This window comes from Chaetura pelagica, unplaced genomic scaffold (assembly GCF_000747805.2).
Source record: "Chaetura pelagica isolate M959 unplaced genomic scaffold, ChaPel_1.0 scaffold90, whole genome shotgun sequence".
NCBI lineage: Eukaryota > Metazoa > Chordata > Aves > Apodiformes > Apodidae > Chaetura > Chaetura pelagica.
The window spans coordinates 4963893-4980224 of NW_009953496.1; the positions used below are offsets into that span (position 1 = coordinate 4963893).

At 36.9% G+C, this 16332-nt stretch overlaps 1 protein-coding gene across 1 annotated transcript in view; it reads left to right on the plus strand.

Annotated features, from left to right (window-relative positions):
• Positions 1-16332, plus strand: part of LAMA2 (laminin, alpha 2) — a 283511-nt gene that overhangs the window by 108266 nt on the left and 158913 nt on the right. Inside the window, exons 13-15 of the mRNA XM_009999216.1 lie at positions 6757-6858; positions 7519-7730; positions 14664-14775. Of these exons, the coding sequence (XP_009997518.1) occupies positions 6757-6858; positions 7519-7730; positions 14664-14775 (426 nt within the window). The remainder of the gene's footprint in view (positions 1-6756; positions 6859-7518; positions 7731-14663; positions 14776-16332) is intronic.

Below are 16332 nucleotides of genomic sequence, written 5' to 3' on the forward strand. Positions count from 1 at the left end.
TTTGCTGTAACTGAGACTAATATATGTTCTGGAAAGGATCTGAGTAGTCCGTAGTCCAAATATTGATGTAAAATAAATGAAAGCGACTTAGTCATGGTACATATGTGGTAGAATTTGGCAGCATTTTGGTTGCTACCCATCAGTTGTGCTTGCTTTGTGGACAGGTATCATCTACCTCTTCAGCAGAAAACATTCACACAGAGGAAAAAAATTAAAGCCATAGGTCTTACGGTTCGTTTCATTGCTGGGAAACTTAAATATTCAGGTTTATTGCAGATGTGTTGTTCCATTTTCCAATGTATGAAGGAAGAAGGTCTTACACAATGTATTTTTAAGGATTTTTTTTTTTTTCATTATCCGTAAGTGTTGTTTGAGGCAGACCAAATGAATGTTTTCTCACTGATATGCTTTTTATCTTGCTCAGCGATTTCTAAGCATATAGCTTACACATTGAAGACATTTTGTGATTAAATAAGTGCCTACACTGAAAAGAATTCTTTTATCTTTGCCTCAACTCTGCCTTTACATAGGATCAGAACTAAAATGTAGGATCATAACTAAAAATTAAAGAGGCTGTGTCATAACTTTCTTGATAAGATTGCAGAAAAGAATGACTTGGAAATCTATAGTGTGACCTGGTTATCAGGGTGGTCTGTTTCAAGAAACTGGAGGTGACAGGGAGAGGTTTGAAATGCTCAGTTTCCCCTTTGAGTGATTCAGTGTTGTAGAAAAACACTCATGGAAAGCAATTGAACCAGGAGATGTATTAGTCAGGCTACTTCATATAAGCTTATTCCCTCCTTTTTCCATTAACTTCTCTGGGGCAATATTCTGAATAACTTAATTTAAGTAGAATGTAGCATCAATTTATACAATGTATATAGAAGTATTCTGAGTGTAATTAAGCAAGGAAACTGTAGGATTGTGACCTCGTGGTGGCAGAGAAATGAGGAAAAGAGCCCATTCTTTCAGGGGAAAAAAATTACTTGTCTATGAAGAAAACTCTGGCATTTTTTTAAAGCTAGCCAAAACTATACTGTCATTCAAATGGAAAGAGAATTATTCTGCTCCCTTCTTTATCAGAAATATTACTATAATGCCTCAGAAGAGCTTATGTATCCTATCTAAATTCAAGTCTGTCTAAGACACTAAAGTCTATTTAATCTCTAATTGGATCTTGAGTAGAACTAAAACATGCAACCATTACTGAGAGGTGTTACTAAATTAATAAAAGTTTGATGCTTTCTTGGTGAATGTTCTGTGGGAATTCTTTTCTAGTCCCTGCCTTCTCTCACCCTATGACCAGCACGAGGACTGGATCAGCAAAACTCAATGAAATATCATAACTTTACAGCTGGTACTTTTTCATAAAGAAGATAACAATCCAGTTGAGAGCTGGATTAATAATGAACTATTTCCTTAAACATAAGTAACTTAAGAAAAGCAGCCCTTTGTCCATTCCCTTCTGCACTGACAGTGCTGGCTAGACCCTTAGCCATTGGTATACATGAAACATTATTCAGCTCAAGAATGCTAGTAGAGAATGTTAAGCTGTATATAATATGGTTTCATTACCTTAAGTACTGTATCTGGTTTAGCTACTGCCATCAGGACTACCACATAGCCACTGGAAGATGGAGTGGGCATCTGCGTCATTTCTCATCATCTTGACAGCAAGCAAAAGAACATTTATAGGCATATCAGGAAACAAATGTTTTTTGTTTGTATGTTCGTTTGTTTGTTTGTTTGTTTTGGGGGGATAACTTCAGGATAAGAGAACATTATCCCTTAAAAGCCTCAGTTACTATCAGTATCTTGCTGTGAGACTCCTCCTTTGTTTTGTATTCAGAAGTATATGTGTTAGCTTTCTCCACTGACATGTTCTGCCAGTTTGTAAGTTTGTTTTATTTATTGACTTCTCTATTTATTTATTTATTTAATTGATTTTCTGGTGTCATTTTTTCACTTGGTGTAGTTATAATTGTATGTCTATGTATACAAAAATGTAATACAAAGCAGAGTTCTTGTTTCCAAAATTGTGTCACCTTTCTATAGCTGTATTGCAGCTGTGTTGGTCTAATATTAACTCTCTCTGCAATTAATTTCACTCTAATATACCATGACAGTGACTATATTTCTGCTAGAACTACTAACAGTGAAGAGGGAAAAGACTGTCCAACTTCTTGATATTTGTTGATGCTTTTTATTTTGCTCATTTCTAAAGTCTGGTGTTGAATGAGTATTGGTCTAAATCTAGTTTAATGCAATAATATTTTTTTTTGCTTTTGAAGGTGTCACATACTCTTGCATTAGGCCTAAGATCAAATCCTCTTTGAGCTAAATCCATTCTGATACAGCTTTTGCTACTAAACATATAAGCAAGGAGCATATATTTTATTTCAATAATACATTTAGTGTGTAGTACTTACTTGTGAAATATGTTTTATGTCTTCTGATTTACTTTTAAAAATACAAATACAAAGTGAAGAGATTTGAAAGTCATCCATCATTGGGAAACCATGTAGCAGCCACTTTCTAGATTCCTTTGACTGTACAAGGGACTTATTTCAGTTGTCTACATGTAGCCACATAGGGTGGTATCAGATGCCCTGTTATATTCCATCTGTCTTCCACTCAAGAGCGTCATAATCATCTAATTCATGAATGGGAGGAGAAAGACTTCTGGAATTTGAATTCCATCTAAAGAGATCCAAGCTTTCCTCATCTGTGGCTTTAAAAATATTTGTAGCAATGCTGTTTGTTTTCAATGTTGTAACTACTTGTGGTTCACTATCACTTGTCTTAATTTAAAAATTGTTTTAGTGTGACAGGCATAACAGAATCAGAATGATTTGGGTTGGAAGAGACCTTAAAGATCATCTGGCTCCAACCCCTGACATGGGCAGGGGCACCTCCCACTAGACCAAGTTGCTCAAAGCCTCAAAGCATTGCTCAAAACATGATTTACAGAAGGTAGTATTGAGTGCTTCCTTCTGCCATTTGTCATTCTTCCTGTTTAGGATGCCCATGTGTTCACAGGAAAGGAAGCCATCAACCCTGCTTCAGAGGGTTTTGGCTGACCCTGAATACAACTGTCAGGATGCCATAACCAGTCTTGTCTTCTTTTGTGTTATACACTTTAATAACATAAAACATAATACTAGAAGTATTATGAACAACCAACAAAATTAACCATCTGCCAGAAACTTGGTGGATTAGAAGCATATCAGGAAACAAATGTTTTTTGTTTGTATGTTTGTTTGTTTGTTTGTTTGTTTTTTTGGGGGGATAACTTCAGGATAAGAGAACATTATCCCTTAAAAGCCTCAGTTACTATCAGTATCTTGCTGTGAGACTCCTCCTTTGTTTTGTATTCAGAAGTATATGTGTTAGCTTTCTCCACTGACATGTTCTGCCAGTTTGTAAGTTTGTTTTATTTATTGACTTCTCTATTTATTTATTTATTTAATTGATTTTCTGGTGTCATTTTTTCACTTGGTGTAGTTATAATTGTATGTCTATGTATACAAAAATGTAATACAAAGCAGAGTTCTTGTTTCCAAAATTGTGTCACCTTTCTATAGCTGTATTGCAGCTGTGTTGGTCTAATATTAACTCTCTCTGCAATTAATTTCACTCTAATATACCATGACAGTGACTATATTTCTGCTAGAACTACTAACAGTGAAGAGGGAAAAGACTGTCCAACTTCTTGATATTTGTTGATGCTTTTTATTTTGCTCATTTCTAAAGTCTGGTGTTGAATGAGTATTGGTCTAAATCTAGTTTAATGCAATAATATTTTTTTTTGCTTTTGAAGGTGTCACATACTCTTGCATTAGGCCTAAGATCAAATCCTCTTTGAGCTAAATCCATTCTGATACAGCTTTTGCTACTAAACATATAAGCAAGGAGCATATATTTTATTTCAATAATACATTTAGTGTGTAGTACTTACTTGTGAAATATGTTTTATGTCTTCTGATTTACTTTTAAAAATACAAATACAAAGTGAAGAGATTTGAAAGTCATCCATCATTGGGAAACCATGTAGCAGCCACTTTCTAGATTCCTTTGACTGTACAAGGGACTTATTTCAGTTGTCTACATGTAGCCACATAGGGTGGTATCAGATGCCCTGTTATATTCCATCTGTCTTCCACTCAAGAGCGTCATAATCATCTAATTCATGAATGGGAGGAGAAAGACTTCTGGAATTTGAATTCCATCTAAAGAGATCCAAGCTTTCCTCATCTGTGGCTTTAAAAATATTTGTAGCAATGCTGTTTGTTTTCAATGTTGTAACTACTTGTGGTTCACTATCACTTGTCTTAATTTAAAAATTGTTTTAGTGTGACAGGCATAACAGAATCAGAATGATTTGGGTTGGAAGAGACCTTAAAGATCATCTGGCTCCAACCCCTGACATGGGCAGGGGCACCTCCCACTAGACCAAGTTGCTCAAAGCCTCAAAGCATTGCTCAAAACATGATTTACAGAAGGTAGTATTGAGTGCTTCCTTCTGCCATTTGTCATTCTTCCTGTTTAGGATGCCCATGTGTTCACAGGAAAGGAAGCCATCAACCCTGCTTCAGAGGGTTTTGGCTGACCCTGAATACAACTGTCAGGATGCCATAACCAGTCTTGTCTTCTTTTGTGTTATACACTTTAATAACATAAAACATAATACTAGAAGTATTATGAACAACCAACAAAATTAACCATCTGCCAGAAACTTGGTGGATTAGAACTGAGATAGTGGTGATTTATCTCTCCTATACTTGTACTTCTTGGGGAATTTATGACTTGAACACATAGATTCTGCCTCCTGAGCTGGGAAGAAATATTGGATATACTATTCTAAAAGCAGGTGGGAGAGATAAAGGAAATTCTGTGGAACTTACTTGACATTTTTAGTCAGCTATTCTTGTCTCAACAGTACATAACACACCTTTGTCACCAGCAGGCAAACATTTATGCTCTGCTGTCTTTGGTGTTGATATGGCCTCAGCTGACAATCCTTGAGGCAGAACTCTGAATCTTCAAGTGATACAGAGGACAACATCAAAATGAAGGGATCTCACAGGTGCCTAACTTCTGTATTGCCCTTGTATTAAAAATTCAGTGAAAAGTGGTTTTACACTACATGAGAAATAATTGTTTGTGCAGCACATGGATTGACCTCTGAATTCTTTTGCCTGTGTGTGAACTTTTAATTTCAGTATACAGAGAAAGAAAATTACCTTCATAAACAATGAAAGAAGTAGTATTTTATAGTTTATGTAAGTTTGGATTTTTTTCTAATCTACATTGGTATTATACAGCACACAAGGTAAATATTTATTCTGAACTACCAGTTTTTCTCTCTGGTAAGTGCCATTTTGGGACCTTGACTTCAGTGTGTGATCCTGGTTTTGATATGCAAATCTTGGCAGTTGCAACCATGAAACTCAGACTGCTTTGCCTAGCAGAGACCTCAAGAGACTTCTTAGTCATATTGCAACTCTTAGGCATCATAACTAGAGTATCTGTGACATTCTTGAACTGCATTTAAACATTTAATGAAGGAACACAATAGCATTTTCAAGCCACTTGAGATTGTTTTGACCATCCTTACAGTCAGAAAGCTTTCTGTGTACTCAAGCTGAATCTTCTCATGCCTTGCTTGCAGTTTCCACAGGAAAACCAAGATGATTATTTCATTTTTCCAGTCTTTTAGTCAATTCTTCCTCTTTCCTCTAGTGTTACCCATTGGTTATGTTTTAGAAGTCTCCATCTGGTTGCTTTCTCTTAACTATTATCTGTTTGTCTTCTTCTTTCTAAGAGATTTTTGGTCAAAATTGGCATTGTTGACTGCTTCTCTATCTGCATTGATTTTAAATCAGAACATTTCCTTTTTTTTTTTTTTTTTTTTTTTTTTTTTGTATCATTGGTTTTTAAATAAAAAATTTTCTTTTTTTTTTTTTTTTTTTTTTTTTTCTTGTATCATCTATCAATTGCCTGAGTGGGATTTTCATTTACTGAAGTAAAAGTTTAGTAGTTGGGAAAAAGTAAAACCTAAAAACTACATCCTAAAACTGATCAATTTTTTCTCTTTTTCATGGAAAGGCTAGTGTCAGTGCCATGGTTTCGGGGGTTGAAAGAACATAGAGAAAATATATTGGCATGACATGAGAGGCTGACTCAGTCAGTTATTGACTTCTCACATTGCATGCTGAGTCCAACTGAGAGAAAGGGCTGGAGCATTCTTTTTAAAGTAAATTTATTTGACTCCAGGAGGGAAGATTCTTACATTGTTTTAGTTTAGAGTTCACTCTAAGAAAAACATCACTGGGCTTTTTTCTTTTTTTGGTAGTTTGCCCCATCAATAAAACCAAAGTTACTGAATCTTCTAAAGATTGCTAAGGCTGCTGATGTAGAGGCCCAGCCTCAAGGATGACCATGTAACTGTCAGTGTCAAGTGAAAATGTGCATAGATTTCAGATCTGTTTCTGATTACTTTGTTAGTCCATGTGTTTAAGGAATTTGCAGACTTCTACAGGCATAGAAAAAGAAAATTACTATGGATGATTTCTAGATGGTTGAGTGAGAAGGGAATGCTCCATAGAGCTGTAATCCCCAGGTATCTGCATATGGTTTTGCAACACTAGAAGTCCATTTCTGGGAAATACTGACACTGAAGAAAGCTTTCCCCAACTGCTTATTGTCTGTTTTCTTTCAATCAATTGCAATTTTTTGTATTGTTTTTCTCCCCAGGTAGCAGCTGCTGGAGGACATCTGAAATTTACAGTCTCCTATGACTTCACAGAGGAAGAAGAGACAGCTCAATTAATGGTTCAATCTGATGTAATAATAGAGGTAAAGTGATTGTATTTTCAGAAAAAAAAACAACAACAAACAACAAAAAACACCAAAAAACCACAACAAAACCAAAACAAATAAAAAATCCACAACAAAAACCCAAAACCCCAACTAACAGAAGAAAATTGTCTGCTTCTTTAAATGTTCAGCATGGAGCCTGGTGGTTGATGCCACAAAACACCAGGGTGCACATACTTCCAGCTAACTTATAGTATTAGAAAACAGACACTCTTTAGAGAACTGAAAATTTCAGTATCTCAAAAGGAGCCTCTGTCAGTATTGCACTGGCTTATAAAACCATATTCTTCCAGTTCATCAGGAAGAATGAAGAAATAAAATAATTAGTGCTTTGAGAAAACACTTTCAGATCCTTTCAGAAGCCCTGTTTATGCACAGCCTGATGTTGAATGAAGCTTTTGCTTTTGCAAAGCCGTGGCACTAGGTTTTAGCTGAGTAACCTAAACATTCTTCTACACTGGCTTTCAACTTTATCAGGCAAGCCCATTTCAGGCTTAAGAAAGGTGAATGTTATTCTTGATATTTATTATTATTTTCAAATATATTATTCAATAGATCTTATGTGCCAGATGGCTACAGATAGAGCTTTTTCCTGACTTTGTTCATATTTAAATATCTCTCTCTCATGCCCCTATCAAGGGAGGTGACTTGAGAATCAGCACTGCAAAAGAGGGGATTCACCTGCAGCCTTCTGAAGAGCACACTGAAGAAACTGTCCTGAAACCAGAATCTTTCTCTGTGCATGGTACTGATGTTCCAGTCAGCAGGAGGGAATTCATGACCATCCTTGCAAATGTAAAGAGAATCCTCCTAAGAGCCACATACAGCTATGGGATGAATGCCATCTACAGGTGAATGTAGGAAGCGTGTCAGCTTCTCAAAATACTAATTTTCCCTTTTCAGAGAACTAAGGTGATGTAATTTAAAACACAGAAAGTTATTATAATGAAATTCCTAGCATTCGTTTACACTTTCAAACAATTGTTAGTATTTTTTTCATGTTGGAGGAGGAGAGGCAACATAAAGAAGCAGCCTTGTAAGAAAATGAGTTCACATGGATTATTAAGGCATGGATGACAGTTCTATAAATACGTTTATTTTGTGAACAGTGCAATTCCCATGTATATAATAGAATCATGGAGTGCAGTAATGACATGTTGAAGTAAGAGATTATATATTGCTTATATATTTTTTCCCCATTTAATGAGCATAAAGGGCCACATTAACAGTGGACCAGAGAGTAACATTCTAAGTTTCTAAGCTGGAAAAGTGTCTTGAGGGGAGTTTTCTATGTTTTCAATCAGTACCACACACAGAACTGACTAATCTCAAAGCCTTTCCCTTGATTTGTGTCAGGTTGCTGCTGGGACTGCTTAAAACCACTGATTTAGTGTGAATGCTCTTAAGTCTTCTGATAAAATGAAAGACATGTTATGTGAGACAGCACAGTTGTTCTCTCTCAGTGTCTGCAGTGAGGTTGAACCTGTAAAGCTCATCTTGCATTTAAGATTCTTATAAGTGCAGGAGCAAATACTCCAGGTGGGCTAGACAGCCTCTCTCCTGATACTGTGTGACTGCACTCTGTCTGTACATTAATATTTAGGTGGCATAAATAATATTTTTTAAATATGCAAATGCAATGGAATTGACTGCACAGGAGTGTTTTATTCACAAGGTATGAAACCTGAAATGTTCTCTAACTTACACATTACTTGATTCAGTAACATAAGGCATGTGGAATGGAGGGAGCTGGCAGCATATTAGTGATTATTTCCTGAGAATATAAACACAGTTTTTGCTACTGTGAAATTTCTTAAGCAATCCAATCATCATTTGAATACTTAGGTAATTAAAATACATCCTAAACTGAAAGGCAGGTTGTGTCAACAGTAGCAGTTTTTTTAATCTGAGCTTTGGCAGTGTGCATTTTTTCTCTGCAAGAAGAACTAATCTTTCTTCAATCACTTTCTCTTTCTGTGGTTAATTAATATCACAGTTTGACTCAGGTCCGACAACAATGCTCTCGATCCCCCCTCCCCCCAACCCAGGTAGGGAAGGAGAGAGAGAAAAAGAGAGAGACTTGGCTGGATTGAAAACTAAACTACACAGCTTTAATTAAAATACTAATGAATGATACAAGAAAATATATACAATTATATACAAATATATTCAGGAATGGGCAAAAAGCCTCTCGCCTCCCCCCACCGCAGCAACTCCCACAGCACTTCCCTGAACTGGGAAGAGTCCCGAGGAATCCCGGAGCTGCTGCTGGAGAAAGCAGAGAGTTATGGGGGTCACGAGATCTCGAGCCTAAGGGTCGACGGTGATGGATGAGCAGAGTCCTCCCTGGACGCCGGCCATGGACCGAAGAGAAGGGAAGAAGAAGAAGGAAGGAAGTTGTCTTCTGTGATCTCTGACCTTCCTTTGAGCTTACGTAGATATATGGAATGGAATATCTTTGGCCAATTTTGCTGTCTGTCTAACTCAGCCTCCTACGGGGGGGGTCACAGATCTCCCCATAGTGTCTGAGCCGGCAGAGTGCAGGTGCAGCCTTGAAGCCTCAGTAGTTAGAAAAACATTCCAGTGTCTTATCAGCCTAGCAGAGCACACTGTTGCTAGTTACAAGAAAGCTCACTGAAGGAAAAAAAAAATCAGTAAAAAGAAAAATTGGCTTCATCCTGGCTCAAACCAGGACAATACCTCTCTGTAAATAAATTTGTGAATCACAAGTATTTTGAATTTGAGCTAAACTGTCTCTTAATTTGCTCGTTTGCTCATCAGTTTTGCATCTTCTTGCATCCAGTTTGAAAACCTTTCATGGCCCATCACCTTCCCATCCTGCTGTTAGAGGAGAGTCAAACCACCAGGCCAGAACTCATATTTTATGTGCTGTGAGACCATCAGAAGCTATTAATCCACACCTTACAGCTGAGACTAGTGTGAGCTCAATGAGTGCTGTTCCTCCACTCTGTTCTCATTCAAATAAAATCTAAAACCCCCATTAGTTAAAATTTTACAAACTAAAGGAGTGCAGGAGCAATTCTGAGGAGAACAGTAGGTCTTTCAAGCAATGGTGTTTTAAAGGAGATATGATTGACTTTGTTAAGGCCAAAGGTGTTACTAAGCATAATGGGAAATGCAAACTTTAGCTGTCAGTTGTTTACACGCATTTGTGTACTAGCATTTGCAGTAGAATGAGAAGGGGAGCTTTCCTACAAAAAAAATCTTGGGTAGGCATTTAAAATCTGTGAAGAAAATGCATTGCTGGACATGTAATGGCTCTGTCTTGCCTCTTCTGTGAAACAGTGGAAGTGGAATGGTTCAGATCTACTGTAGATGACAACATAGAGCTCAGTCAGCACACACATGTAGAACTGGCTCAGTCTGTATTTTGTGCCTTGTAAGAAAGAAGTGACAGGCCTGTCAGTGGCATGTTTGGAAGACTGTGCATGGCCTCCTGTGTCCTAGACTACTGCTTCAGCTATTTGGTCATGTGTGATGCCTCCCTGTTTTGCAGTCTTGTTCATATTCAGCCTTTGGAACATTTTAGTGGTGTGTTATGCATAACTTTCTGAAAACATGTCTTGGAAATATTCTTCAAGGAGAGTTCCAGCACAAACATAATTTATGCTTCACAGGTTAGTGGACACCATATTCTCAGATATAGTGACATTACAGTTGGGAAAGTTGGTCCCTTCATGACAGTAATTTAAAAGGGGCTAGGTCTGAAGTAATTTTGAAGAGTGCCTTTGTTGCTAGAAATGGTTTTATATTATTAGTACATCTCTGTGTTGTCTCTTACCAGAGAGGAATGCAATGGTTACTGTGTTACTGTGATTACCATCAGCATGTCCAGAAGTCTCTGAAAATAGTTTTCTCTGAAGCAAACACATTTTATTGAGCTCTGTCAGGGTGCTCGTTGCAGTTTGGTGTGACAGAGGGGACAGTGTGAAATTCCAATCACAATTAAATTAATTGGATTTTTCATTTTTTTATTTAATTGTAGGAATCATAGTTTTACCCATGATTTCTTGGGTGGAGTTAAATCTTAGAACAGTGCATACTCACAGTCACATGATGTAGCAGCAACAGCACCTACTGTCATGCAGCCCAGCTTATGATCTCTTGCTATAGGCATATTGCTGATTTTCAGTGTATGTCTCAGTTCTGACTTTCTGTATTCTCTTTGACTTTCACATATGCCAAGACATAACAGGTGCAAAGCTGTGCTCATAACTCTAAGATCATGCAAAACAACATTCTTCACTATATTCTGCTCCTTTAGTATTGCAGGGAAAATGTCCATACCCAATGAACAGGATATTCTTTGGCAGATTAAGGACTTCTGTTGATTATGTTTTTGCCAAAGAAATAGTGCAGAACTAAACCTTATGAACTTGAGAGGGTTTTATTGTTTTTTAAACAGGTATGTGAGGTGGACAGGTGGATATTCCACTGAGAGACTAAAGAAGGTCTGACAGAGAGACAGAAATATTACAGGGTTATTATGTCCTTCATGAATGACAATTTCTGCCCTAAAGCATCAGCAGAATTATGCAACATACTAATTAGAGATTGCTGTATTAAGGAACCTGTTCATTCAAATACTGAATGTTCTCAAAATGGATGGTGGCACCACATGTGTAAGGATTTCCAAGGGTGCTGTTACAATCTGTGCTTGAGAAGAGGCCAGAATGGAGGCATTGCAAGACTAGGCAGCTTCCATGCAATGATGTATAAAAAGACTTTAAAAATTAAATAGAGGTGTCTCCAGTTAACAAGAGCTTAAAAATTATATTTTCTCCCTTTGTTTAGTTTAGCCTCCTAGAAACATTAGTTAATCAATAGCACTTTCAAGTAGTTTAACTAAACAGTGTTAATGCAGTATTGGTGAGTTTGTCTCAAGCATGTTTTTGAGAATATTTTTGGGTAACTTTATGCTTAGAATGTTATTATTGTTCTGTGGCACAATTAGGAAGCTTCCTCAAATAAGTGGGCTTTCATTTTGATGATGGACCACTGGAACAGGCTGTCCAGGGAGGCTGTGGAGTCTCCCTCTCTGGAGACTTTCAAGACCAGTCTGGATACATTTCTGGGTGACCTGCTCTTAGTGATGCTGCTCTGGCAGGGTGGTTGGACTCCATGATCTCCAGAAGTCCTTTCCAATCCCTACCACTTTGTGATTCTATGATTAAGTAAGATAAAAAATGAGAACACAGAAATGTAGCAGTCAATTTGAAAGTGATTACAGCTTCTGGGATTAAATTGAGATCCTTCTGTAACTTGACAGATCTTCGAAAGTGTTGCAGCTAATTCCATCTCTGGTAGAAGCAACAGGCCACAAAAAGACATTTTATCATTTAGTTTAACCTAATACTGTTAGGTTTTGCTTCAAGGAAAGCTTGTGGTTCAAAAAAAAACTTCTATTACTAAACTTTTATTAAAACTTTTTCTTCAGTTTTAATATTCAGAGTGGCCACCAATGGTGAGTGTTGTAGACACTCAGATGGTCACTGGAAACTGGTGCTAAAGGTAATGGAGTATTTGCAACCACATATAGAATCACTGCTAGATGTAAGGAGAAAGAGGGAAGGAAAGGCCAAAGGTTTTCTTCCATATGCAGAATTGGCTTCAAGACAAATGAGCAAGGATTGGGTCAGCACTTCATGTGCCTTTTGTAGCTGATGTGATTCAGCTGCCTGGCATAGCAGACAGTAAACTATGCTGATACTGCCTGAAACGTCCCCTTCCCTTTTAATCTAGTTTGTTTTTAGAAGTCAACAGTTGCCTGCTGACAGTAACAGTCAGCTTAAATATCTGGTCTCGATGTCGAATCTCAGATTGTTCATGCATCTCCAGGATCCAGTGCCTCATTACTGCCAGCATTATGTATTTTAATGACTGCAGAATGGCACCAAGGAATCAAAGTTGCAGCATCAAAATGGGAGGAAAAAAATCTCTGCAGCTTTCTTCACTGAGTAACTGTTAATGCTAAAAACTGTTAAACACATTAAAATCCCATTTAGCAAATAGCACAACGTAATGAAAATTAGAACACTTCAGTGAATACAAATGTGGGATAATACTGGGGGGGATGTTTCTGTGTGTAAGTGCCTCTCTTTGTTCCAAGATCTGTGCTGAGAGAAAACTAGCCATAGTTCAAACTATATGAATAAAGCTTGGCCTTTTACTAGTAACTTGTTTCTTCGTGTACAGATTTTTCTCCTTATATTGTTAGATTTTTTTTACAGCTCAATTAATCACCATTTGATATCTAATATCCTAAAGATTGTTTATCTTACTGTAAGGAAAACTCAAATGGATGATTGCAAAATAAGCATGCAGCAGTAGAGCAAAGGGGAGATATTGTAAAGTGAGAGAGATTTTAATGAAGATCCGTATAGTAACTTGGGTTCTTCTCTTAAAATACTTTCAAGAACCTTTTACAGATGTTCTAGTATCACTGAATTAGATACAAGTTTCTAACTCCATAATCCACAATAGTTGTCCTTTCAAAGTCCAGTCATAGCCCTGGGGACGGTGTAATTTCAGTTTTTCTGAAGCTCCCACCCTAATTTCAGACAGCTTCCTTTTTTTCTCCTTACTTTTCATGTCTGACTTATTGAGATTAGTCCTGAAACTGAAGGAGGAAATATCCTTTCTTAACCTTTCCTCCAACCGCTGCAGTAACAACAAAATATTTTTCTTGGATGTTTTCTTATCCAAGGCTGTCCATATAATTTTCAGGATTTTTTGGCAGCAGATAAATGCTTTAATATGGAAGGAGAAAAAATTTGTTTTACATTTTCCAAATAAAATGTATTATCTTTAAATAAATGCATGTCAGAATAGAAAGGTATTTTCTACTGAAAAAGACTTTGAAGAGGCTTTTCAGGTAGCTCTAGTAATCAAACACTCTGTTAGGTTTGCTGGCTGAAAGTGGAAGTCATTGAGCCTCTCTAATGCCTTAATGGTCCTTCTGAATTCTCAGAAGAATTAAATCCCCAAATCCCAATTTTGTTCCCCAAACAGATACTGTTAAATTAGGTACATCTGTTTTGCATACTACCTGCAAGATTGTCAAAATGCTTTTGTTGTCTCTCTCATCATGCTTCCATATTTTTTAGAATGAAAATCATGTTCATTGTTTAGCTAAAAAATGCCTGTTTAGCAAATGTCTAGCATTTATATTTTAAGGGTGATTGTTCATGAAACTGAAAATTCTCCAACTCTGTCTCTTCTGTTATTTGGGAAACTAAGGTACATGGTAGAAGACTTTTCTTTCATGTACATACTTTCTTCTTTCATGTACATAATACTTGGACAGACCTGAAATCTTTTTCAGAGGTCAAGTCTCTAGAATAAAAATACCCTATAACTTAGCAATATAATGTTTTAGAAAGCTGGAGTAATGGTTTATACATTTTTAATATGCTGCTGAGTGTAAATTTGCTATATATACAGCTACAAAGCAAGCTGGCACTTGTGGCTTGCAGGCCAGGAGTGGCCTTCCGTCTACTGTTACATTGCTGTGAGACTTTTTTCATCTATTTTTGTCAATGTGTGTCTGATCATAGTCTCCCTCACATGATGGACAAAAGTAGTAACAAGCCTACAGACATGTAGTTTAGGAAGAAATAGTCTACTAGGAAAACCTCCTCCTTTTGAAACAGGAAAACATAAACAAGCCACCAAATGTCACTATACACCATTTGCTGCATCCCACTGCACTTATGCTTCCACCTAATTTACTATGTTAACTGTTTTATTTATGTTATATGCAGACTAAAAAGTGTTAGCATTGAAGCTGCTGACCACGCTTCCTCTGGGAGAAAGGTGGCATCTGCAGTGGAGTTATGTGACTGTCCCCCAGGGTATGATGGTACCTCGTGTGAGGTGAGTATCACAATACACCCTAGAGCAATTGTGCTGGCCCTGTGATAGTTGTAGGCAGCCAATGGCCCTTGTTGGTAGAAAATAGTGCAAGAGCCATCTGCTCCCATTAGGGATTTGGTATAGCTTGTCTAGTTACTTTTATTTTTAGGTGGTATTTGATAATTTTTGAAATCTGAAATACGGTGATTTCTAAGTTGTGAAGACATTTCTGTTAACAAAAAGAAAATGGAAGCAGTATTTATACTCCTTGGCCAGTTGGCATTACAGATTAATGAAACTGTTACAATTAGAAGGAAAATGGCAGTTATCTGACCTGTGCACAACAAAGCTGGATCAAATTATTTGAGTTAATGTGGTTGAGTTTCTTCTTTTGCTTTCTGAGGGCTTTGCCGTTTGCCTTGGAGCCTTTTAGGATTGCATGTGTGCTCTTGTGAGGATTGTTTCACTTTAGTTGGTCCTGTTACAGATAATAACATACACACCTGCTCAGAAAATACTGACTTTCCTAACAAATTCATTAGTTCACACAGAATGTGTTCATACAAGTATACATGTCATTAACTAGCTCATGTGGGCATAGCTTGGGGTAACTAGAAGCCAAAAAAACAATTCTTCAAAAGCTTTGCCTTTAAGGATATAGTTTCAAACACCAAGATGCTCTGCTTCACAAAACTACAAACAGTATGCCATTTACACAGGCACTCTAGGCATTTGCTTGTCAACTCTCTTTTTCTTTTAAATCTTCCATGCTTATATGTGATATTTAGGGCTTAGAGTCTAGTTTCATGCCAAATGTGGTTGCTTTTTACTGGGGCTGGATAAACTAATGTAGAAGGAAGGCCTGAAGGAATGAATGGATATTCCTATCATTTTCAAAATGGTGTAGAAAGAAAAAAAACCCTCAAAACAGAACATTTTTTTACAAAGCTGGCCTATCTTGTGATAACAATTACACAGTATATTTTACTTTCCATGCCTTTATTCACTGAATTAATTTTTCAGTAGTCTTTTGTAGCAGAGGTTCAACATATGATATGCATTGAACAGATGTGCTTTATAGAAAAAAAAAAAAAAGGCAAAATATTTTAGTGTTCTGAGTACATGGGTTGTGCTTTTTATAACAAGGACAAGCAAGAAAAAAAAACACAAAAAAACACTGAAGTTTTACATTTCCAGGTGAACTGACAGTGGAGAAAGTACAGAAAGATACATTGAAAATGTGATTTTTTTTAATTAATTTTTTTTTTTAGAACACCATATTTGTTTCTTCTAAATACTTTTGGCCTTGTCCAGCGCTTTGCTTCTCCCAGTTTCAACCTAGCAGACTTCCATTTTTACTGATTTAATGCAGGTTTTCAGTCTTATTTTCTGTTCTTAATTTAATTTAATACCTGTGTTTGTTTCCTGCATAATGGTGCTGTGGTACATGGCATAGAAGCTGCAGCACTGAAACCAACCATTATTTACTTATTTTCTTGCTGTGGACATTTTGGCATGATCAGCCTTCAGAAGGCAACCAATCCCATTGAATATATGCTGCCTCTTATGAGATTATTC